The sequence below is a fragment of the Drosophila takahashii genome, chromosome 2L, assembly GCF_030179915.1.
Source record: "Drosophila takahashii strain IR98-3 E-12201 chromosome 2L, DtakHiC1v2, whole genome shotgun sequence".
NCBI classification, from domain to species: domain Eukaryota; kingdom Metazoa; phylum Arthropoda; class Insecta; order Diptera; family Drosophilidae; genus Drosophila; species Drosophila takahashii.
Window position 1 is genome coordinate 20361411 of NC_091678.1, and position 25821 is coordinate 20387231.

General features: G+C 39.1%; 3 protein-coding genes across 3 annotated transcripts; all 3 read left to right on the forward strand.

Moving 5' to 3' along the window:
- Nucleotides 1-1559: 1559 nt before the first annotated feature.
- On the forward strand, nucleotides 1560-2178 carry LOC123003218 (C-type lectin 37Da-like). The gene is made up of 2 exons (XM_070219523.1): nucleotides 1560-1650; nucleotides 1709-2178. Exons 1-2 carry the CDS (start codon nucleotides 1560-1562, stop codon nucleotides 2176-2178), a joined length of 561 nt encoding a protein of 186 aa, XP_070075624.1.
- Nucleotides 2179-2923: 745 nt separating this feature from the next.
- Nucleotides 2924-3500, forward strand: LOC108064340 (C-type lectin 37Db). Its single transcript, XM_070211414.1, has 2 exons — nucleotides 2924-3049; nucleotides 3106-3500. Exons 1-2 carry the CDS (start codon nucleotides 2974-2976, stop codon nucleotides 3477-3479), a joined length of 450 nt encoding a protein of 149 aa, XP_070067515.1. The 5' UTR covers nucleotides 2924-2973; the 3' UTR covers nucleotides 3480-3500.
- A 9109-nt stretch (nucleotides 3501-12609) lies between these two features.
- On the forward strand, nucleotides 12610-25550 carry dnt (tyrosine-protein kinase Dnt). Its single transcript, XM_017151829.3, has 4 exons — nucleotides 12610-13157; nucleotides 23327-24491; nucleotides 24586-24882; nucleotides 24963-25550. The coding sequence occupies exons 1-4, from the start codon at nucleotides 12977-12979 to the stop codon at nucleotides 25072-25074; spliced, it is 1755 nt and encodes a 584-aa protein (XP_017007318.2). The 5' UTR covers nucleotides 12610-12976; the 3' UTR covers nucleotides 25075-25550.
- The last annotated feature ends 271 nt before the right edge of the window (nucleotides 25551-25821 follow it).

Sequence of the window (25821 nt, forward strand, 5' to 3'; positions counted from 1 at the left end):
AATAGTAAAATTATAATCAATACAATATTACCAGGAAAAGATCAATTACAACAACAAACTTTTAAATACACAGGGCGGCAAAAATATAGCATCCATCGAGGTAAATTTAAAAAGCACTAAAAATGCTGCACAGTGTAATTGATCGAACCCTTTTGGTATTTATTAAATCGTAGATAATTTGTTTTACACAGAGAAAATAAGGCTACGTTTTAGGTCGAAACGTTTTAAAAATAAAAATAAAACTAATAAAAACCCAAAGTAAAACAAAAAATCCTAACACTCAAATTGAGTAATTTGGTTTTAAAAAAATCCAAAAAAAATTTGTATATTCTCATTGTTAGTGTAATTTAGTGAGCGTTTATATGAACAGACAGACAGACGGAAATGGCTAGATTTACTCGGCATGTGGTCCTGATCAAAAACACAGGCCGAAAAAATTTGCCATGTGTCGGTGTCCAGGCCTGCCACCCTTTTATTTCAATGAATGAGGATTTTCTAAGCATAAGTTGCCACTACGCCAATATTCCATCAGCTCTGGTATTTGCGGTATTAATTTAAGAAAATCACATTTTTTCCACGTCCTTTGGGATATATCTTCAAGAGTGGTCAACCAATTTTGTTACTCTTTTCGGAATTAATAAGTTACACGTCTCTTCTATATGAACCTTTTTATACCCGTTACTCGTAGAGTAAAAGGGTATATTGTATTCGTGCAAAAGTATGTAACAGCTAGAAGGAAGCATTTCCGACCCTATAAAGTATATATATTTTTGATCAGGGTCACTAGCCGAGTCGATATAGCCATGTCCGTCTGGTCGTCTGTCTGTCCGTATGAACGCTGAGATCTCGGAAACTATAAAAGCTAGAAGATTGACATTTTGCATGCAGATTCTAGGAGTTCCTACGCAACGCAAGTTTGTTTCAAAGCCCACAATCGCTTAAATACGATTTTAAAAATTTCAATATTTCGGAAAAGTACAAATTTTTGTAGTTTTATTGTGTTGAATTGACCCAAAGATACCTTATGTCCTTAATTTTTAAGACACTCATAAGATTTTTGTGAATTGTTTTTGAAATTTTAAAATTGTTTTTCTTACTTCCTTCACAGTGACGTTATCGGCCTCGCCAGTCGCGGCTTCGAGAAAAACGTGACTGAAATGCGATGCGTCTGGCTAAACGCCCAGAAAAATACAACTTTCAAAGACCATGTATCCTAATGTATTGGTCCGATTGAATTGAAGTTTAGGGAGTGTAATCTAGATAACCTTAGCTAATTTAAAAACGATGCATTTTTTTTGAAAACCTTATTAACTCCCCAAGTCTTGAGGTTAAAAAGAAGTACGTATTTTATGGACCTTCGTAATTTAACACTTTTTTTTCCTAGAAATATATTTCTTATCTGTACCAATCATAAAGCAAATAGTTTTTAATTAATGACCCATTACTTTGGGTAAACATTATTATCGAGATCAAACAGTAGTTTATAAAGTCGCAATTTTCACGAGGAGGAAACGTATAAATATTTGTTGAACTCTTAGATTAAGTTAGTCATCTTAAAAATGTTGAAGAAATTAGTTATACTTCTTTTGGCTTTTGCCATTATTGATCTGGGATTTTCCTTCGATAAATACTCTACTAAGGTATTAAATGGTGAGCATTAAATATTCAATTTACTATTATTATTATATTTAAAATACATTATTTAAAGGAAACCCAAACCACATAAGCATCAACTCTGGCCCCTTTATAAAAATCGAAGAAGGTTACTACTACTTTGGACAGGATAGAGTGAATTGGTATATTGCTTATGAAAACTGCCGCAAATTGGGATCCGAGCTGGTGACGTTCGGAACTAACGAAGAGTTCGATGCCGTTATTGGGTATTTAAAAAGCAAGGGAGAACGCTCGGAGCACTGGACATCTGGCAATGACTTGGGAAAGACTGGCACCCACAAGTGGTTTACCAATGCTCAGCCTCTCAACATAAATCGGTGGGCCCCTAACCAACCAGATAATGCTGGAGGAATAGAGCATTGCATTCACTTGGGTTATATATACGGATACTCAACAGATATCCAACTGAATGATCGTCCCTGCAATAATGATTCAAACAGCTTGTTTAAATATGTTTGTGAGGCTCCAAAACAGGAAACTATATCTATAGTTGTTTGGAAATAAAGGTGATTCCTTAATTTTAGTCAGTAGTCAATAAAAATTTCTCTTTAGTATAATCGGATATTTATACCCGTATATTGGGTATATTGCATTCGTGCAAAAGTATGTAACAGGGAGAAGGAAGCGTTTCCGGCCCCATAAAGTATATATTCTTGATCAGGGTCACTAGCCGAGACGATCTAGCCATGTCCGTATGTCCGCCTGTCTGTCTGAACGCTGAGATCTCTGAAACTACAACAGATAGAAGGTTGAGATTTCCCACACATGTTCTTGGGATTCCTACGCAGCGCAAGTTTATTTCAGCCGAGCGCCACGGCCCCTCTAACGCCCACAATCGCCCACTAACGATTTTGTGTCGAATGTGTCTGGCGCTCACGCCTTTAAAGATTTCCGAGAAGTATAAATGATATTTTGTTGTGTATATTTATACCTTTCGAAATGTAGAAGACATTTTTTAAATCGGACCATTCATTAAAAAGTTATGCGCAAATCAAAATTGTATATATCCATCTCCCTCGCACTCAACTTAGCTGAGTTATGGGTATTAGATAGTCGGGGCACTAAACCTGACTATAGCGTCCTCTCTGGTTTTCTTTATCTTTAACAAGAACAATTTTTTTTTATGCTTTCTTTTAAAAAAATTCAATATGACAAGCTGAGAGAGGAATAGTGGTATTCCCCTGGATTTGCTTAACTTATCAGTCAAGAAGTGTAGGCATTGTTATCAGTAATTGTTATTTGTTCAACCCAAGTAAGTTAAGATTTCTTTTTCAGTTGCGAATTTAAACTTGTGGAAAGATGTTCAGAGTACTTCTGCCATGTTTGATTTTGTGGAATGGTCTATTTTTGGAGGCCTCTCCTTTGGGTCGCCAAAGTAATTATTAGTACAGATATAATTTCGAAATTAAGAAACGACCTTATTTTTATTAGGTATTGTGGAGATCGGTGAAAAGAATTACTACATTTCTTTGGAAAAATCGAACTGGTTCGAAGCAAGCAACCACTGCCGTCGAAAAGGTGGATTCCTGCTAACTTTAGAAAGCATGGAAGAGCTGGAGCTCCTTAGCCCTTTCCTTCATCCAGCCTATAGCTACTGGCTGTCCATCAATGACCTTGGAGTTCGTGGCGAATACGTATCGGAGGCCACGGGACTTGAGGCCCCTTTTCTTAACTGGTCTGTCGGACAGCCGGACAACGGCGATGGCGACGATCGGTGTGTCGAGCTCTGGAGATCGACAAGTTCCTTCCGGATGAGCGACTCATCCTGCCGAATGTCTGTCGCATTTATTTGCCAGTTAAACTAGGATCAGTTAAGCTATAAATATACAAACCAAAAATTACACGAACCTACAAATTCTTTTAAGATAAGGGGTAAAAGATAAGGTGATTTAATTTATAGAGGTACAAGTAGTGGCTTACAATTGTACCAGTTTGTTACTGATTGCCAATCAACGATTTCTCAGTAGTTATACCCTTTAATCAGAGAGTAAAAAGGTATATTGTTTTCGAAAAATCATTAAAAAAACACAAAATTTGTAAGACTTATAGTTTCTAAACGACTAAAGCTACCGCGTTTCAAACTTAATTTAAAATGCTATTTGCGCTGCCTTTGCTAAAATTGGCTTATACATAGATATTTTTAAAGTACAAGGTAAACATTGTAGGGCGCTTGTCGTTAAAATTGTTAACTTTCAAAGTTCCCACCACAATTTACAAAGATTTATCGAAGTTTTGAAGTTGCCGCCAGAAATATAAATGACCGAGCAAAATTCAAAAAATTTCCGTCCTTACAACACTTAAAAGGAAACGGATTCGCTTCCGAGCCAGGACGAAGACTGCTCAAACCTCTGCATCTCGGTCACCGTCAAGCCAAAAGACGCACAATATTGACACTCGCGTGGACGTACAACGGATCATCAAAGGTCCAGATCCTGGCCAGGAGCCGGATTCTGGTGGTTCCTTTGACAGAGCTGGTGGCGATCATGAGTCCCTTCTTGGGACTATTTCGGATCGGCCTATCATTCAGCAGGACGTAAAGCTACAGTCATGGCTTCAGGAAGGTGGGGTTGCGGCTGTTGAGCCACATCATGATCAAGATGAGTCCCATCTCGGGACCATTTCAAACCAGCCCATCACAGCTCAAATGGCGAAAAGTGGATCTGAGGAGGAGCCAGGAGAGGATACTGGTGAGCTGGAGTCATCGCTTCAGAAGAGTAAGCCTGAGAAGGAGTCTGAGGAGGATACCATGACAAACGCAGGCTACAAGAATAAATATTACTGCGCAGCCTGCGTAAAAACGTTTGTCAAAAAAGCGTTTTTAAACAGGCATGAAAAAACTGCAAACCACATAGTCCGAGTAAAGCAGTCATGCAAAAGGTGCCACTTGTTTATGCCTGATATTAAGTTTTATAAAGAACACCGCTGCGGGGTGCAATTTCGCAAATCAGAAAATGTTTTCTTCTGCCAAAACTGCAATTATTCCACCGCGATTGAACGCAACATAAGAGAACATATACAAACATATACAGCAAATAGAAACCTGCAAGCGCACCTCACAACCAGAATCCACAGCGAAAATGTAAGGAAAAGGCAAGATTTAACCGAAGCGCAAAAGATATTGGCACACAAAATAGGAAACCTCTAATATATTCAGTATCCTGGAAAAACAAAGGATCTATGCACAGCCCTTGCGAACATGACGCCAAAAAGTAAGTTTATTTTATTTAATTATTATTTATTTTACTTTTAACTAATGGGTTTGAGCATTATTAATCAAAATTTTTTTCTTCTTTTCAGGTAAAATAAACCTATTTGATGACTAATAATTATTATTAATTATTATTATAATCTGTTCTACATTCAAATAGACAACAAATTTCTTATGATCCCCATTTGCCTTATTCAAATTCAAAACAGTTCAACTTATGCGCCAAAAAACTCGAACAAAACAGGCCCACAGGGTGATTCGTAACATATTTAAAAAATGTGGGAATCGATAATGATTTTTGAGTAACTCTAGTTACTCAAAAAATTGCAAAACATCGATGCATCGATGTTTCCATCGAAGTTTCTCCACCTCTATGACTGGTGCATTTCGATAATTCGGCCTTTCCGTTTTGGACATTGGCCGCTGAATATATTTTCTTCAGGATCTACATAAACCATATCGCGAAAAATTTCAGACATCCTAAGCTTTTCTGAAGTTTTTCTTTTACCAGTCTGTTGCTGTTGAATAATGGAGGTAAGATTTACTATTATTTCGTGGAAAAACCCCGTTTCTGGGAAAGAGTCATAAATTGCACCGTCATGATCGGCATTCACCATAAAACATCAATTAAAAATCTAATCAAGAAAGTGAACGAAAAACAGTGAAATTTCAACCAGTGTTGCCACCTAGCGTCCACGCTGAAAATTCTTGTGAATTCCAATCCAGACAAATCTGTACAAGTTCATGCGCGTCCGTGCAACTTAGTACCAACAACATTGTGCACCCACCCAGCGGGAATGTGAGAAGTTGGTTTTTGTGTTCTTGAAATCCTGTTCCTTTTTGCAGGCGGCGGTGTAGGGATAGATAATTTCTGAGCGTTAAATGAGGGTGGGTTTCTGAGTAGCATCAATATCAGGCCATTTATGCGCTGTGTGAGTTCTGTGGCACTACGATTATAATATTTTTTAACAAAAAAATCACCAACTTATAATATTAAAAAATCCTATGATTTACACCAAAACCAAAAGACTTGTTCTCACATTTAGTTTTAATTTTTAGTTATTTTAAAAGTCGTAGAAAAAATATTAATAACACTGTGCAGCATTTTTACTGTTTTTTTAATTTACCTCGACGGATGCTATATTTTTGGATTCCTTACGAATTCCCAAGTTAAACTGCGTTTCCCAAAAAGTTTCCCGACGCAAGGATTCTTAGCAAAAGGACCTCAAAGTTCGAAAAATGCTGAAATTGCCCAACTTTTCGTAGCTCCCAGAGGCAAACGGATTCATGGTTTGATTCGATGTTAAAGTTTTTTAAAAGATAAACCCTTTATCATTCAAACCCCTTACTTAGAATAATTTTAGAATTTGTATTAAGGGAGAAACAAATTTTAGAAAACATAGTCAAAAAACATAAAAGCATACAGCTGCGGTCAAAATAGTAGAGGTCTTGCCGTCCTGTGTTTTTAAAAGTTTGTTGTTGTAACTTTTTTTATCCAATTAGTCTAATAGTAAAATTATAATCAATACAATATTACCAGGAAAAGATCAATTACAACAACAAACTTTTAAAAACGCAAGGCGGCCACACTACTACTATTTTGACCGCAGTTGTATGTTTTTAGTTTTTTGACTATGTTTTCTGGAATTTATTTCTGCCATAAAAAAAATCCTAAAATTATTTTAAGTATGGGGTTTGAAAGATAAAGGGTGTATCTTTTAAAAAACTTTAACATCGAATCAAACCATGCATCCATTTGCCTCTGAGAGCTCCGCAAAGTTGGCCAATTTCAGCATTTTTCGAACTTTGAGGTCCTTTTTCTAAGAATCCTTGCGTCTGGAAACTTTTTGGGAAACGCAGTTTAACTTGGGAATTCGTAACGAATCCAAAAATATAGCATCCATCGAGGTAAATTTTTGATGCTGCATAGTGTAATTGTTAATCAAAAAAATCAAACTATATAAAATTATTATCATAATGTCTATAATTATAATATTAATTTATTTTACTCAACATTTTTCAAATAATAATAAGGATGAATGTGGGATTCAACCAAATTATAGAGAAAAGCCACGGTAAGACGATTAAAATATTTGATCACATTTATCAAGGAATTACATTAAATTACAAAGAAAACTATTGTTGGTTTTTACATTTTTAAACATTTTCTGTGAAATAAAATAATTTGATCGTCAGATCGTGGCCTAAGCCATTTTTAAGTGTTGTTAAAATATAAAAATTCGTGTTGGTGGTATTGATAACACGAAAAATGCCTAATATACCTATAATATACGTAACCTTTAATGATTACGGTCCCTGAAAAGTATTGTTTAAATATTTATTGGGCGCCAAAGTGTGACCCAACTTTACAACGAAATTTATACCACATTTATCTGCATTTTGTATGGTATTATCAAGAATATAATGCAGGGTCACATCATTTTTAAATTTGTTGGAAAAAGTGAAAAAAAAGTGAAAATAGTTAATTTTAATCTAAAAAACAATAAAAAAGTGAGTGATAAAATGAATTTTGTCTTTTTATAATCTTTATTTCAGCGTTACAAAGGTTAGTATCACAGATATTTTCCGCCATTAATAAATATACGCATCCGGATGCTATCTGCAACACAAATTCTGCATTTCAGTGACACTTGAAATGTTTTTAATCTTTACCAGTGGTAAATGGTGTGAGGTGTTCATTAAATGGTTGTATAAATAGTACTTCAGTACTAACTTAGTTGTTTAACTTAATCAAAATATTATATTTATTTCAGACTGAGACTTCTTGGGACCAGAAGTGTTGCGCCTGCGTTTGTCATATTTTATTTTTTCTTCTCATAGTTTTTGATATAGATACCCGACATAGAACAACTGAACAGAGGGTAAATTATCGGCCATGGCAAACCAGGCATAATTTCTGGAGAGATCCTTTAATTTTGTGCGGAGACCTAATAATGGTAATTACTCTTATTATTATTCCTGGTCTTACATTCATATTAGAGCCCTGCATGAATGGATTCAATTTTTAATTTTCGTAGTGTGCCATGAAATTTTGAACTCATTCAATTCAATAATAAATTCACTTAACTGAATTTAAATTGAGTTGAATTTTTATTTAACTCAAAATTCAAAAAACCTTTTGAAATGAAATTTAATGACATTCAAATTCATTCTGATTGAATGAATGAATGAATCAATCTAGTCGACCTGTCTGAATTTTACAAATTTGTCAGAATTTATTTTTGCTTCCTACGGAAAACAACCAGACGAAAAATTCTTTGAAAAAAATTGTAAAAATGTCGACCGAAAATGTAAGTAATTTTAATCGAAAAAAAGAATATATTTTTGCTTATCTTTTTGAACCAGATGCAAGTATAAAGATTTTTTTTGTTAATTTTTTTAATAGATTGAACTGACGACTGATATTGTTAAGCAAAAGCTTATGAGTGGAAAATTTTCATTTTCCAGCAAAAGAGGGCGCAGTAAGGTTTGGAACATTTTTGCAAAAAATTATAAATGACAGCGGAGAGGAAGTAAATGATATGGTAGCATGCAGGAAATGTTTCAATGCATATAAGTTTAATGGAAGTACATCTAATATCGTCAGACATAAGTGCTATGTTATCTCTTATGGATCTTGTGTTGAACCAGAGGTAGAAGTTGGTCCAGAAACCAAGCGTGAGAGCGTCTCCTTAATGACAGAGTGGACCCTGAAAAATTGCCGATCCTTTAATATAGTACATGATTCGGGCTTAAAAAATTTGGCAAAATTTTTAATTAAAGTGGGGGCAATGTATGGCACTAACGTCGACATTGATACACTTTTGCCACATCCGACGACCATTTCGAGAAACATTGCAAGCCTCTACGAAATGCGGTTTAATGTTGTAAAAGACGAAATCAGCAAGTACAAGGAATTTGGATATTCCTTGACTAGTGATATATGGACGGACAACTACCTGCGATCATCTTATTTATCGTGTACTATGCAGTACATAAGGGAAGGCGTTCTTATTAGTCGTGTCTTGGCTATTAAATCAATGGAGGGTGAGCCGAGCACAGGTAAGAATTCTATTTGAAAAAATGAAACTCTAATTTTAACTGTTTTATTAGGTTTAAGAGTTCGAGAAAAAATGTCTGAGATTCTTGAAAGCTTCGACTGTAACCTGGATGAAGACAGGCCTGTTCTTGTAACTGACAGAGGGTCTAATATGATAGCTGCTTTTAAGACATATCCCCATATTCATTGCTTGAATCACTTAATTCATAACGTAATAGAAAAGGCAGTTAAAACAATACCGGACTTGACTGAAATGATATCCCAATGCAGTAAATTGGTGAAGTATTTTAAAAAATCTGGATCTAACGCTAAATTAGGACTTAAAGAGCAACTGTCCCACTCGTTGGAATACTTCATTTTATTTGTTACAATCAATTGACGCAAATTGGCTGGACATTTCGAATATTTTAATGGAAAAAAATGAAACTAATCGTTTGGATGCTGTTAACATAAATCATTTAAGATCAATTACACAGCTCCTGGAATCCTTTGAAGGAATTTCAAAAAAATTGGAAGGAAGTAAAAGGGCAACCTTGCACCTGGCCATTCCTTACATCAACAAGCTTAAAAAGAAATGCCAACCGGATTCTAGCGATAGCCCTTTCCTAACAGAAGTAAAGTCGTTATTGTCCGAACAAATTTCTATGACTATTTATCCAAATTTAAGTAAGTTTCACAAGATAGCACTGTTTTTATTTCCTCGAACAAACGAACAAACTGTTGCAATTTACATCAACTGAAAAACATGAAATTCTGTCTGAGTGTAAAGATATAATGATGCAGTTCGTCTTAGCCGAGGTAAATTCCGAATGTGTTTTAAGCCAACCTGAATGCCAAGACGATGCTTTTGACGATTACGTCATAAAGCAAACTCAAGAGCCCACGGTGAGCAGAATCGATCGAGAAGTCCAAGGATACAGCAATATGAATGTTATATATAATGACGAATTTGACTGCTTGGCTTGGTGGAACTCAGAAAAAAATGTGTATCCGTTACTATATAAAACTAGTTGCAAAATTTTTAGTATACCAGCGAGCAGTGCCGCCTCGGAAAGAGCATTTTCAGCTGCTAGAAACCTGATAACTGAGAAAAGAAGTACTATTGCAGCAAACCCAAACAACATAAACAAAATTTTGTTCTTACACAACAATATTGAACCATAATTAAAACTTTTTAAACTCCTTTCATAAATTATTTTTATTACCGTAATAGGTAAATACGCCTTGTCTTGGGATATACTTTAATAAATTAGCGTAAAGTTGTAAAATTGTTGATTATAGCTTTACTTTCAAAATTGTGCAGAAATTAAAAGCATAAAGGCAGACGGAGTCGACTAGGCTCAGTGTGAAACATTTGAATTTATTCGAATGAAGCTAAGTAATCTTTGAATTTTATGTGTATTTAATTCTAGGCCCTCTGTTTAAAATGTTGTTATTTTTGAATTCATGCCTTTCATTCATTCATTCGATTCTATTAAACTCAAAATTCAAATTGATTTATTCACAATTAGGAAAAAAATTCAAAATAATTCATTGAATCCATTCATGCAGGGCTCTAATTCATATCTAAATTATGTTTGATATTTTCAGAAGACAGACAAGAAATGGATATCTAAGTACTGCATTCGGCCAAGCAAAACCCGGGAATGCTTCAGGCATTAAAAATTTGTAGTTCCAATGCTTCAATTGTAAATATTATTAATAAATACACAAACAAATATTACAAAAAACATGATTTTTATTGTGGAAAATCAGATACTGCAAAGCAGTGCAAAACCAAAACTGCGAGGGTCTGGAAAAACCAAAACTGGGAGGGTGTAGAAAAACAGATATTGCAAGTGGAGGAAAACCATAACTGGGTACGTGTGGAAAATCTATAATGCGGGAAGTCGAAAAACCAGTGGATTTTGTCCTGCATTCTTCTGCCAGAGATCCAGATAGAAACCTCATTTCCCCCTTACTTTTTGTGTCACCCCCGTGTATTTTGAAACCAGAGATGGAAGAAATGTAAGGGGTGAATGAGGTTTAGTCCCTTCCGCTTCAATGGAGAAACCTCTTAAAAATATGTTATTTTCCAGAGGAATTTTCCCGGTGGGCAGTGTCTCACCTATACATACAACACAGTGCAGCCCTCTGCTGAAAGTGCACAAGTGGGCAGGCCCAAACCTGCAACACGCTCTTTGTGATCCAGTTTAGTACACCAACACAATTTAAACTCAAAACTTCAAATTAAATTAAATACCTAAATTTAAACTAAATTCCTTTATCACTAAATTTATTAAAAGATAAATAAGCAGTTAACGTAAATTATCCGAATCAAATAATTCGCCATGAGAGCAAATATTCAAGCCTCTTGAAGTGTTTTTCCAAATTTATCTTTATCCACAGTCTATTGAAATGCAGTTTTCCAATTTATAAAACAAATTACAGCCAATAATAAAACATTGAATGCGCTTTCAACGTTGGATATGGTGGGTGAGTGATCGACTCCGGTCGTTATGTTACATATTTTCATAGACTGTGTACAATAATATTCCTGTGATCTTGATAAACCGAATTTCCCCGATGACTAAAATACTTGCTCAGTGAATTAAATTGCATTGAATATTCTTGATCATATTGGAAATTCATTCCCTTTACCGACGAAACAAGTGCCGGAACCCCACTTGAGGCTACACCCACAATCTTTCGTTGCTGTTCGAATCTGGCGAATCCTCTTTGCAACTCAGTTTGGGTTCCACATCGAACCCATTTACGTCAAACCCATTCCATCCCCATTTATAATTCCCCACTGTAATCATTTTCCCCATGTGCAACTGTTATACTCTCTTCACTCTTCTTCTACTCTCGTTTTGTTCGCCTGCTTGCTCTCAACCGCCGCCAGGTGGCGTTCTGCTCTCTCGGCATTTTCCTATCTCCGCTCGTTCGCCAAAGCCGACCATCGAGAAAGAGCATCGAACATACAAATGGAACATTAAAACATTTGCGCTTTAGTTGTAATCCAACCAATTTATTTCAGTTACATTTTTTGATGCTTAAATAAATTCGATATAGTTCATTTTTATTTGATTATCTTTAAATAACAAGTTTTCACATTTTTGGTTAATCGTATCGTAAAACAGCCGTTACTTACAAATTTTTTTTGGAAAAAGCATAAATGTTCGCGTAATTTGCGCAAATTTAAGGCCAAATGGCCTTAGAAAAAAATTTTTTTTTGGTATTTTAAAAATAAAAAAAATCCTGTCGGTTGTTTTAAAAGATACTTAAATAAAAAACCCCTACCACATTGTTTATATTACACTATGCAACATCTAAAATTTACCACGAGAGATGCTATATTTTTGAATTTGTTACGAATTCCCAAGTAAAACTCCGTTTTCCAAAAAGTTCCCCGAAGCAAGTATTCTTAGCACAAGGACCTCAAAGTTCGAAAAATGCTGAAATTGGCCAACTTTCCGGAGGTCTCATGGTCAATTTAAAAAGCAATCAATTCTTTGCACAGTGTTATTTATCCCAACAGTGCCTAAATTAAAAAAAATTTAAAATGATCATACAATGGCATACAAGTTGGAATCAAACTTCGATGTCGAGCTCTGGCGGCAGCGAAACTGTTCGAAGTCGAACCGTGGTGGTTTGACGAACAATTTTGTGCCTCTATATCTATTGCCTTCTTCATAAGTTTCTCTGTTTCCATGCCGCGCAGAATTGCCTCCGTTGCTCCGTTGTTGAAAACAGTGAAAATCTGAAAGAAAATCGTGTGAATCGGGCTAGGAAATGCAAGTGCGTGAATAACGAGACAATGTATTGGTTATAGGACCGAAATATCTTAAATTTTCGCGGTTAAACAATGTTTTTCGTGTTTTTTTGGTGCTAAAACGACGCCGTCGCACTCGCACTCTCTCTCTCGCGGCGTGGCTGTCTCTCTTCCTCTCAATTTACGATTTGCCTTTGTGCTGGTCGTTCGTTCGAGATTGTTTACGAATTGCCGTGTGTGATAAAAGTGCTAAAAACCTGCGAAAAGTACAGAAAATAAAATGGAATCGGCGAATAAATGCGGTAAAAGCGCAACCACAACAAATATTATAATGAAAATGAGCCGGAAAATGTGGTGGCTTTCTCTGCTGACGCTGGCAGCGCTGCAACTGCGCTCTGGCAGCGAGGTAGCGGCGCATCTGAATGTTTTTCTAAATCCCGTGGAAGTAATGCGTTTACTAGGTGAGTTTTCCCCAAATTTTTTTTTCGTTTTTGTAGGGTTTTCCAATACTTTTTGACCCACCCATCTGTTATTGATTTTGTAACTATAAACTCTCTCTTCCCCTTTTTCTGGAAAATAAACAACAATTGAGTAATTTGTGTCAACCAATTTAAAAGACAAGTTTAAGTTTTCATTCATTGAAAAAAGCGCACTTCCCTTTAAAAATTATGTTTATTTGTTTTCTTTTGGCTTAATTTAGATGCCCTCGCTATAACACCTCTCTCTTTCTTTCCAACTCGTTTTCTCACTCTCTCTCTCTCTTGCGCATGCCGCAGGTGTTGTTAAACAGTAAAACAAATAAACAAACCGCCCCCAACAACAAAAACAACAACCAACTTTCGTTTGCTTCGTTAGGAAATTTTACGCTTCGTATAAAAACAAAAAAAAGAAGAAAAAGAAGAAAAGGAAGCAGCAGACACGCCAAAAAATAAAGACAACAACAAAGTCTCAAAATCTACATGCTGCATTCAATTTATCTCCCTTGGTGGAGAATATTTTTGAATATTTCTTGGAACTCAAATTCCTTAGCTCCCCAAAAACAAAAAAAAAACGCAAGTGAGCTTGCGGGGGAAGCAGAAGTGGAGGAGGGAACAAGAGAGAGAGGAACATGCAAACGAGATGACAACGCAAAGGCGACAACAACAAAGCAAAAAAAAAAACAGCAACCAAAACGTGACTGCGAGAAGGAGCAGAGAAAAGAAGAAGAGTAGTGGGAGCGGGTGGTGGTGGGCGGGGAATCAGCTGTGAGGGGAGGAAGACTGCACAGTGGGGTGCATTTCTTATGTATCCTCAATGTACACCGTCAAAACAAAAGTATCGAATTCTAGGAGAGTCGAGGCATATCTAACTTCCAAACAAACTTCAACGTTTTTGTATTGCCAGTATAATATTCTTAGCATTGAATTATGTTTCCAAGAAAATTGTAATTATTCGACCAAGTTCGTATAAGTGATATGATGTGGTACTAAGATTATGGGAGAATGATTGTTTTTTTGTTTGTAAGTCTATCAATATTAGTAAAACCACAATTTGTAGAACTGAACTGAACGTTTTTGTATTGCCCGTATAATATTCTTAGCCTTGAGTTATGTTTCCAAGAAAACTGTAATTATTCGACTAAGTCCGAATAAGTGATATGATATGTAATATGATAATGGGAGAATGATTGTTTTGTTGTTTTGTAAGTCTATAAATATTCCTTTAATCTAGAAAGTTAGTTGGGCAACATTAAATTTTAAGAATAAGCGTTTCAAATGGTAACATCCCACTGTGTGCACTTTCTTTCCCCCTCAGAGGGCTCACTGTCTTTTTGGCAGTATTTTCCATGACAAGTCAGCCCACTTGAGTCGCTGTATCTGCAGCACCAGATTTTGGCATGCAACGCGCCTTGTTAAATCGAAGTTTTCTTTATCTTTTTCTAACCATGTGTGGGAGCTGTTTAGCCGACGACGATGACGATGCGCATAATTTTGCGTATGCATTTCGGATTTGGGATTTCGGGGGCGTGAAATCAAGTATGCAGAATATTCTGGAGTCTGTGGGCTGCACTTTGCCGGCAAAACGCTGCAAATTGTAGATACATATATCTACGGGGTAATTAAGACAAAGTCGAAAAGTTGCGCAGACTTGCGTAGGATATATACATATAGACGGCCATAAAGAAATGCGCAAATGCTTTGTACTCCTCACTCCGTGGGCCATAAATCAATTAAGCTGCATAATTTGCATTTGATTTGTGTGCGCAAAAGGGGGTTTTTGGGCGGAAGGGGTGGGGATTCTGCGTGGTCTTTAGCCAAAGTTGGCGGCTTAAATAAATTTCATTTGCATTTACGCGTAATTTATAGCTCGCCGATGATCGCACAAGTTTAGTTCCCTTATTTTTTATCATCTCGCCAGGGGTCCCGGCAAAGTTCAATGCTAAGGAGTTTGAGTCATAAAGTCTCTGGCATCTGACAGTCATATGAAATACGATCCAGCCAGAATGGGTTCGGCTCACGATCGAATCATCGTATCATATGTGCTTTCCAACTTTATTCCCATTTCGATTCCAATCATATTCCCCAGAAATAAACCATCGCAGTCAAGAGGAGGAGCACCCAAAAAAGTTTAACGACTTTTCTGCTGCTGTGACACGCGCTACATTTTAAATAGCCAAAAGTGCATTATTTAAATTTAATTTTATTGCCTGTCCCCTGCTACAGTTTTCGAACTTTTCCCTCTGCGAGTACGTTTTATGGCATTTTATTGACGATTTGGAATTTTTCCAGCTTTTTATGGCCAGCATTTTGGGGTGTTTTCATTTAATTTAACTGTTTCTTGCCTGCTAATGAAGCTGCAATTAAAACTGAAATGGAGAAAAGAACCGAGATTATGGGGACTTTGCCAACGGCTGCCGCACGATTTTCACACTCTCGAAGCGAAGAATGTGCTAAAATCGCCACGCCCCCTAGCGGATGATCGATTGGTAGCCGCTTTGGGCCATAAATTAGCCGCTACGGCGTTGAAGATAGATGCTCAAGAGAATATTGGGGGAAAACGCTAAGTTGGATGTGTTAAATTTACCACCAACTGTGCTAAATGAATTGAGAGCTCGCGGGCCGAAGTGTGTTGGCTTTTGTTTAGGCCAATTTAAATATTTTCATATTTGCCGAGGCATCTGGAAACATGTATTGATGGCTTTTGTTATTTGAAGTGAGCCGCGGCTAAGCGGCTTACACCGCAAACAAGCTGCCGAGGTACGAAAGTATCTCGAAGATACACACGACGACGCGCTACTGTGGCAACTCTTAGCACCTAAGCGAAGCTAAAGCTGTTGAATCTGTCGGATGGCCGTAACAAGCCAGGCATGTATCTCGTTTACTCGTTTCTTATTTTTTCGTATTTTTTTATCTTGTGTTTTGTTTTCCCCCGGCCTAGTAGAGACATTTGTGCGCTTCTCCGGTTTATGGCTTGTTCTTGGCTGCCTTTCCAAGATCTCAGCAGCCGATAATTGTAAACGAACAGGAGGCCGTTTCATCTGGTCGTGCTAAAAGCCTTCCGAGAAACGCCACCGATCCTCACTGAGCTCCCCCTGCTAACGGTTCTGCTTTAGCCGGCTACTTGCTACTTGGATATGATCAGCAGGCATGATCTATATTTTAATTGGTGTTTGGCAATTTATTGTCCAGCTTCGCTGTTCGTTCGTTGGGTTCGCCAGTCACACATAATGAAGTGGCCATTAGCTAATGAAGCTGTCCCCTCTGCGAAGGCAAAAAATGAGAAAAATAGAGAGGGTGGGGAAAGTTTATAGACCTGATCGTGCCAGTTTTTGCTATACGATGTGCTAGCGCTAACAGCTCACCTGACAGATCGTAAAAAGTGCTATCCGAAGGAGTTGACACAGCTGTCGCGTCTGCAGATCTTATCTGTTCAATTAGTGATCGCGAAAGGGGACAATAAACTGTGTTAACCGGAAAGATCTTGATCCGGAGTAACACATCTTAACTTTAGGATGTCTTTGAATTTTGAAATAGCTATACATTATTACTTCAATCAAATGCATAATTCGCATAGTTTGGGATACAATTATCATCGCTTTTTCCAATCTATTGTAATATCTTTCTTACGCCGTTGTAACATTGATTTTGCTGACATTACTTTAAAAATCATTTTTAACGATCGTCACCTGATTTCTATCTGCTAGCGTGGCTAACTGATCATCTCCGGCCTCATTAAATCTATTATCTATTTTGGCCTCAGTTTATCACGTTGTTCTGTGATCATTTCCGCACTAGCTTTCTATGGTCCCCGATCATCGGAGATATTTATCTGTTCGTACGTGACTTATGAGCCAGTCCCAAAAGTTCGTCGTGTCTGGGCACTGGGATCAATATTTCGATTTTATTTTCAATCTATTTCTAAATGCGATCAGAGATCGTGCGGCCTCGCAGGGCTATCGATTTCGAATTGATGGGCACTTGGCAGGTCATAAAGTCTCCCCAAACCAAACAAGATCTTGCCTCTCCGATTTCATTACGATTTTTTGATAGCAGCAGAGTGTCGAATTACCCATCTACGTGTTTAACTTTGATTAGGCGTGGTTTGTGGACTAAAAAGCAGGGCCAAATGGGAGGCTCAGGGCCATTTGCATACTTATTTTATGGGTTCATATGTCTGGTGACTGTAAACCGCCATAAACTTGGCTAAGCCTGGGCTTAAAGCCATTTCCATTACCATCCAAACTATTGACAAAAAACGGCATTTAAACAAATGAAAATCGCATAAACCGATTGCAGGCAATAAAAGCGACTGCCATGTTTTCCCCTCCGCCGGCAAATAATAAACGGTCTGTGGAGTGGGTCCCGGGTCCCGATTCTCGTCAAAGGCTTACTGAGGGGCTGATTCCTCCGTCTGCCACTGTGCGGTTATCACTGGAAACTGACAACTCTGATAACCCCGCCGGGGGCTGCCAGATGCAGAGCAGCGACGAGGCAGTGGGCCGCATGTCAATAATAAATATCAGCCATTGTTTGCCGGCTTGTGCCCCCTATACAATGTACATATATAGCAAGCCGAATATGCATGCATAGTATGGCAAAAAAGGAATAATCATATTTACTTTAAACAACAACGAGCTCCGTCAATGAAGCTCGATTTCTGTTTTTGCAGATAGAGAAAAGTTGTGTGAAAACTACCTTTAAATTGGTGCCAAACAATTTGAAATTACAATTGTATAACTATTTTATACTCATAACGGATTTATTTTTGCAAAGGTGAAAACAAAATGATATTCTACAATATTGATTTCAGAACAAATTTTGTTGCACACATTTTGAATAGCCACTTTTTTTCATTTTTAACCCGAGTGGTGTGGATTTATCCCCCATATCCCCTCGTAGATTCGCGCATGGTTTTGCCCTATTTCAATTTATTTCCCTTTTTTTAACGTGTAGAGTTGTCGCAGCCACCGAGCTTATTTCCATGTCACTGTGACATGTGGGCGCTGCGAAATGGGGCGTGACTGCTTTGGGCAACTGCAAAGATTCAAAGATGCAGATGCAGTGCGTGCATCTGGTCTTTTGTTGTCGCTCCACTGTGTTTATTGAGTTGTTCGGTGTTTATTTGGGTTATGCGCTGTGGGAGTTTTGCGTTGCAGAAAGTTACATGGAAAGTATCGAAGGGATGGCGAATAATACCCATCGGAGTGGGCGTTGGGAGGGGAATTTCTGCAAAAAAACAAGATGTTGGCTTGTTTCGTGGCAGCAGCATCTAGATGCATATCTAACTAGGCATACTACGGCAATCCGTGAGATGAATGTGCTGCTAACACGATTTGGCTGACATTCCCACAATGGGAAAATTCGTGATGCGCTCTGAAGTATATTAGTATAGATGGCATTGCTAGCTGGCAGATAGTTTGGCATCTGCAAGATACGAATCTCCAGAGATTTTATCAGATTCATGTGTCTTCAAGTTGTTACAGCAAATGAATAAAATATTTAACTACCAGCACATAGAAATGTATTCAATTTTGAACAAATAATGAATATTAAGCTCTTCGAAAAAGTTTGTATTTTTCCAAAGTATTATTGTACAAATCAAATTGCCTCTCTTTTGTAACACTTTTTCCCTCATAAATACTTGTGCGTTTTTTTTTGTCTTAACGAATGGTTTTAGCTTGGCCAGCTGCAGCCACTCGAAGCTCAATTATCTTCATAGACCATCACTCTTGACCCGCATCATTTATATACTCTTTTAGGAGCCTGTCCTCTTCTCTCACAACTCAACACTGAAAAGACAACAGAGGACTGACAAAAAATGAATAACGATTAAGGTTAATTACTATTGATTCTGGATATTACAATAAGCTGGCCGGTCAAAGCGGTTTGGTCTTTTTGTCAGCCAGCCAAAAGTGTTTGGAAAACGTCAACTCTGAAAATTTGAATGATTAATTTGAGCTAATTTTCGGTGGGCCCCCCGAAAAAAGGGAAAATAAAATCTCCGCGTTAACTGTGCCAAATCGCTCGAGTTGGCAGAGATTTTGCCCTAAAGAGATGGCTAATTTCGCTGGCACAAATTTGTTACAATCAAAAGCCGAAAACGAGAACGTTGGGCCCGCGGCTGCAAAAAAGGCCAACCAAGCAGGAAAAAAAATAATAGGCAAAACAAAAGGAGCAGCATCATTTATCATAACGACGTGAGGCAACTAAGAAACGATTCACACAAAGATACGGATGCGAGTGGGAGGACTTTTCCAGGGGGTGGTGGAGACATGGCTCAAAAACATGTTAAATGTTGACATGTGGTGGGCGGTCGTTTTGGGGGTGGTGCCCAGAGCCTGTAAGCGAGATTGTTGTGCGTGATAAGCCAAAGGGATTGGGGGATGGGGGTTTTCGACTTCGGGGGACTTTGAAGGCGGTTCCCGGCAGGCGCCGATCATTTGTTTTATTTATTTTTCGATTTGGCCACAAACTGCACAAAAGACCCGGAGCAGATTTCAAGCCAATGCAGCCAAAGTGACATATTAGCCATTAGATGGTGGAAACCGAAGACGAAGCTGAAGCCCGGAATATTGGCTGGCTGGGGTTGCAGAGTCGGAGGTTCAATGCGGTTACGGTGCAGATGGAGTCGCTGTGCCATCATTTATCATCTATTGCAATTTTGTTTGCCTGGGAGGATTGGACAAGATAAAAGATGCCAGAAAGATGCCCAAAGACACCCCGGCAGAGGGTTGTCCATGTGCCCCACGTACCAGTTGTCTGTTTGCTTAAGCAAAATTACTTGTAGTCACAGGCTGAGCCTGGGATATTTGTCAAATGGAGATAATGGCCAATGAAGCCAAGAAGTTGATGAAGGGATACGACAGTAAATCGAAGGTGTTGCTATGGCACTAGTTTTCATAAATTACCCATCACTTACGGTCCATTTATATACATCAGGGATCTATCTTCGATTTACCACCAATTTATCTTTCGCAAGACCTAGTTTGGAAGCTTATAAATAATGGGTCTTGGTCTTCATTATAGATCCGAAATAATTTATTTATTTATTTGACTGTTTCGATGATATGAAAAAAAGTAAAAATAAATAAAGAGCCCATTAAATTTCTTCGAAAGGCATTGTTAATTCCAAGGCTTTAATTTGCAAAACAAATATTTCCGGCCTTTGCCCTTTGGAAAACCACATTCAGATGGCTTCCCACACCCATCCACCACTCCCTGACCAAAAAAAACAGCTCGAGTTATGAGATGGCTACCAACAAACCGCTGACCCCAAGGAGTGACCCCAGCGAAAACTCTAATTTTTTGCTGGTCTTTGTTTCGGTTTGCGAAAAATCAGCATAGGAAATCGGCACAGCGGAAAGCACTTCACGAATTGCAACGCTAATTACATGAAAATGGAAACCGAACCGTAGACTTTTTTCCGTTTTTTTTTGTGTTTTTATTTTGGTGTACGAGTGTCTCCGGCCAGTCGTTTCGGCAGTTCTATGTGGATGCCCCTCCGCTCCTTGGAAGCGGTGTAACAATGGTCACGACTGTGACTCTGAGCAGTAGCAAGCTATTAAAAAGTTGCAAAAAATACTCGCAGCGACAGCATCATGACTGCACGCTCCGAAAAATTCGACATACGATATGGGAGACTCTCGACGCCGCCACCACCACTTCTTTTTGCAGCTCCTCATCGTAGGCACGCCCACACGGAGAAAAAATGATCATCGATATCATATCATACCATATCAGAGACTCCTCCTTTAAAGTAACAATTAAAAAACCTTAAACATCAGGGGGATTCCCTAAACTGTTGAATTGCTGAATTGTTGAATTTTGGTCAGCTGTTAATCAGCTGTTCCATACAAAGTCAACTTTCAGAAATTTCAGCAATTCAACAGCCTCGGGGCTGATGAAAATTTTGTTGAATTGCTGAAAAGCCAGAGTTGTCACCTTTTTTTAAAAGTCGTGGCAACTCTGTAACATTTTAGTATCACCAGTACGCATTATTTATTTAAAAATCAAGTTAGAATGCATATTTGTGGTTCTTTTTACCTTGGTAACACTTTTAGACAGTAACTAGCAATAATTAATCAAATTTTACGTGCTTTAAGTTCCGTGAAACTTTTCAACAAATAACAGCTGTTTGAAAATTCAACAGGAACCATTTTGGGTCGTTCCCTTAATTGCTGAAATTTTTTGATGAATTTTCAACAATTCAGCAATTCAACAGTTTAGGGAATCCCCCTATCTTAAATAACCATTTTTTATCGATTACATATCGATTAACCTAATTCGATTGCTATTAAAATGCAAACATTATGTGATGAAATTAAGACAACTCTGAGATTTTCTCTCTGTACAATAGAAAAGCCAGCCAGTTATGAACATAGCGGATAATACGAGCACAAAAAGGTTAAAAAAGTTCAAGAGCCGACCCGCGTTGGGCGCATGCAAGTGACATTTGCTCGTGACATGAGGTAGACGACAACGAATCCACTTCAAGACGCGGCCCTCGACAATCCCAACCTATCCAAGATCCCCTGCCCCAGCCCCATGCACCTTATAAAAATGCAATAGAGCGGCAACTTTCACATGAACCTGTGAACTCTCTGGGCCCAAGTGACGACGACGACTCTTGGCCGGGACATCTTTTTGGCCTCGGTGAAAAGGGTCAATGGAAGCGTGTGTCTGAGGCTGAAAAGCTGCTGCCTGCCTGCCTGGAGGGAAATTGCAGCAGGGACAGGACGCGTTGCATTTGATTAAGTCATGGGCGCTATTTTTAAAATGCTGCCGAGGAATTTGTCGTGGCCGCAGCAACTCAGCAACAGCAACGTGCAACATGTTGCACATCGCAGAGGAAGTTGGCAGGCCCCATTGGGGAGCCCAGTCTGCAGGGCTCAAGTATAAATGCACAGGGGAAAAATAGTAGAACTTTGAGTGAACAAAACTGGTGGAAACTGGGGTCTCGTTTGGCTTAGGTTTTATCTATAGTTTGCTATAAAAGTTCTTAAGCATTGTTTACTATAGAATGGTGTTTCATAGCAATTTGAATTTATTTTTACCAGTGCATGTGTATACCCGCATGTCTGACACAATTTATATGCCACCCAGTTGAGCCATTTGCCGGGTCTGCCTTCGACTATATCTAGTGGAACGTCTAGGGCGATGTCTGGAGCTCCGTCTACCTACAAGCTCGCTGATTTTTATTGTTATTGCCAGTTGTCAAAGGAAGTGCGCGTGGCGTTCCTCCTCTCGGGTGTTCCAGCGATTTTCGTAAATTATTTCCTGGGCCACAGTTTGCCAGTTTTATTTGGGGGATAGTTGAATGCACTGAATGCACTGAAAATTGGGCAACGACTGCGCGTCATTGTTGATCAATTTGGCTTACTTAAATTTCGATTTGTGTGGTCCCAGATCCAAATCTTGTTATGACGAACCATTAAACCAGTACAAAACTACCTGCCTGCATCATTATCATTAGCATAAGACGTCATAACAATCGAAATGAGTTGGCAATCGCGGCCAGACATCTCTGAAAAAAGAGGGGAAATACAAAAATAAATAAAAACACACCGAAGATGCTTCATTAACTCGAAGAATCGGCCTGGGTCAAACCGCAAGCAACCAACCAGGCAGGCAGGCAATCGAAGTAAAGGGAACAAATCCCAGGCACGGCCTCGTTCTGTTTGTCTTTGCCCTGTTCTTGTTTTGCCAACCTCAGATCACCGCTGTTCCATTGCCGTTTCTCCCTAAATCCAGTTCGTGCTGTTGTTCTACATAGATTCCCAGTAGATACAGATACAAGTGATGATAAACTCGAAAATAGTTTCCAAGGAATTCCCCAAACCCAAACCCGAGCGTTCGCCTGTGTTTATTTATATAAAAATGTTGCCGGCGACCGTCTGTGGATCGGGTTAAGCAAACAAGCCTCTAGAAAAACTCATTGCTCTGAGTGCATTCTGAAAGATTTACATACAAAGTAGTGGATGAGTTTGTTTTATCAACTAGCGCAGGAGGATATGAAAAGTGCACGTGCTTAGATTGTATGAAAGTAAATGGTACATGAATCGGGCGATTACCTTTTGAATTTTTCTGGACATTTTCCTTTAATAAATATATTATTTACCTAGCTAATGGCTGAATTTTGTACCTTTTTCCAGGTGTCTCTGCCGAGGTTTACTACGTTCGCGAAGGTCACATAAACAACTATGCACTGAATTTTATTGTCCCCGTTCCGGCGAACGTCAAGGACATTAGTTTCACCTGGCAATCGCTGGCGGGAAGAGGACTTCCCTACAGCATCAATGTGGTCAGTTCCGATCAGGAAGTGCTGCCGCGACCGGCGATCAATGTGTCACACAGTGGGGAAATCCCCACCACCATCCAGACCTGGTCCATTGCCCTCAAGTGCAGCGGGATGAAGGCAGCGGAGGTGGATGTGACGGTCAGTCTGGAAGTGGTGCTAAACCGATCGCTTAACAATGTCACTCACCTGGTTTTCCGGCGCAAGAAGATTTGCCTAGTTAGTGATAGTGCCGAGGATTTATCGGAGGATTTGGATGATCCCCAGCTGCTGGAGACTGTGATGTTGCCACCCACTGGGCTGATTACCCTAGTCGTTGGCGTTTCTGTAGCCATGGGATCCGTTTGTCTGCTCCTCATGATTGCTTATTGTGTGAAGGGAGCGGCGAACAAAAGGCAGCATCATCAGCATAGCGGACAGCCGATGAGGACATCGAGTTTCCAGAGATTGAATACCCATCCGCCTTGCCAGTCGTCCATGGGATCGGCGGCATATATGACGCCTTCGATTATAGCACCGATTCATGGCTCCTCATTGCCCCGCAAGGTTCCCGTCTCCGTGGAGCAACAACATCCGGAGGAGCTGCATCGTCGCATTTCCGAGTTGACCGTGGAACGCTGCAGGGTACGCCTTTCGAGTCTTCTGCAGGAGGGAACCTTTGGACGCGTTTATCGCGGCACCTATAACGACAATCAGGATGTTCTGGTCAAGACCGTTGCCCAGCATGCCAGCCAAATGCAGGTCCTCCTCTTGCTCCAGGAAGGAATGCTGCTGTATGGTGCCTCCCATCCCGGAATTCTTTCGGTTCTTGGCGTTTCCATCGAGGATCACACCACACCCTTTGTCCTGTATCCCGCTCTCAATAATACTCGTAATCTTAAGCTATTCCTTCTGGATCCGGCTTGTGCCCGCACGGTGACCACCATCCAAATTGTGATGATGGCCTCGCAACTTTCCATGGCCCTCGATCATCTGCACAGCCATGGTGTGGTGCATAAGGACATTGCCACGAGGAACTGTGTGTAAGTTAAATTACCTATATAAATAATTTTACAAATATTTATTTGGTTCATCATAAGTAATAATAATTTGTCCCTCTCTTTTTTTCCCTTCCAGTATTGACGATCAGCTGAGGGTAAAGTTGTCCGACAGTTCCCTTTCTCGGGATCTCTTCCCCTCGGACTACAATTGCCTGGGGGACAGCGAAAATAGGCCTGTTAAATGGATGTCCCTGGAGGCCCTGCAGCACAAACAGTTCTCCGAGGCCAGCGACTCGTGGGCCTTTGGGGTTCTCATGTGGGAACTCTGCACTTCCGCCAAACAACCCTACGCCGAGGTGGATCCCTTCGAGATGGAACACTATCTCAAGGATGGCTATCGGCTGGCCCAGCCCTTCAACTGCCCCGATGAGCTGTGAGTATTCGAATTGGTAGAGATCTTAACCGATTGTTTTACTAATTCAATGGTCGTTCTTTTTTATCTTCTCATTAAAGGTTTACGATCATGGCCTATTGTTGGGCTCTTTTACCTGGCGAACGGCCGACCTTTGCCCAGCTGCAATCTTGTCTCTCCGAATTTTATTCACAAATCACGCGCTATGTCTAGGACATCAAGATGGGATCGGCTCTTTTGAAGGGTCTCTGAGATTTAACCTTAGTTAAATGCAGTCCTGTAGCTTACTCTACTTTGTTATAACGAGATTTGCCAAATCGAATATTTAGCCTAGCCCTCGCCCATTCTCTGTAAATATAGTTAACGTATTCGAAACTCTTTAAGTACTTATCCTTAAGCTTATTCTACGATAAACTCGACTCTCACCACATAGATGAAATAGTTCAGTTTGCACACAGTCCCCTTTCTAATCCATCAAAACTAGCTAAAACGAAAGCCGAAATCAAATATAGTGATATTTATAAATAGTATTAGATTAACCCATAAGATCACACATACATATTTATGATGCATATAATACATGTTGTATGTTTAGCATTTTTGACAATTTACCGTTTATATGAGAGATTAAAACATGATATACAAAAATATACACACATATATACACTCATATATATATGCCAAAACAATTCCAGAAATTACCAATTTGTTTTTATCCGATTTTATGGTTTCGTCGTTAAGGTTTTATCACCGTTTTCTGAAGGGTTCTTTTCCAGCACAAGTCACGCCCTCGTCCTCGTCCTCGAACCTTGAGGTCGGGGCTTAGGCTGTCTCCCACACTTTTCTGGTGAAAATCGTCCAGGCAAATGAAGGAAATTTACGGCTTTCCTACTCGAGAGCACCTAAGGAAAAGGCCGGGTAACAAAGTTACGTTCACGCACACAAATTAGCCATAAATTT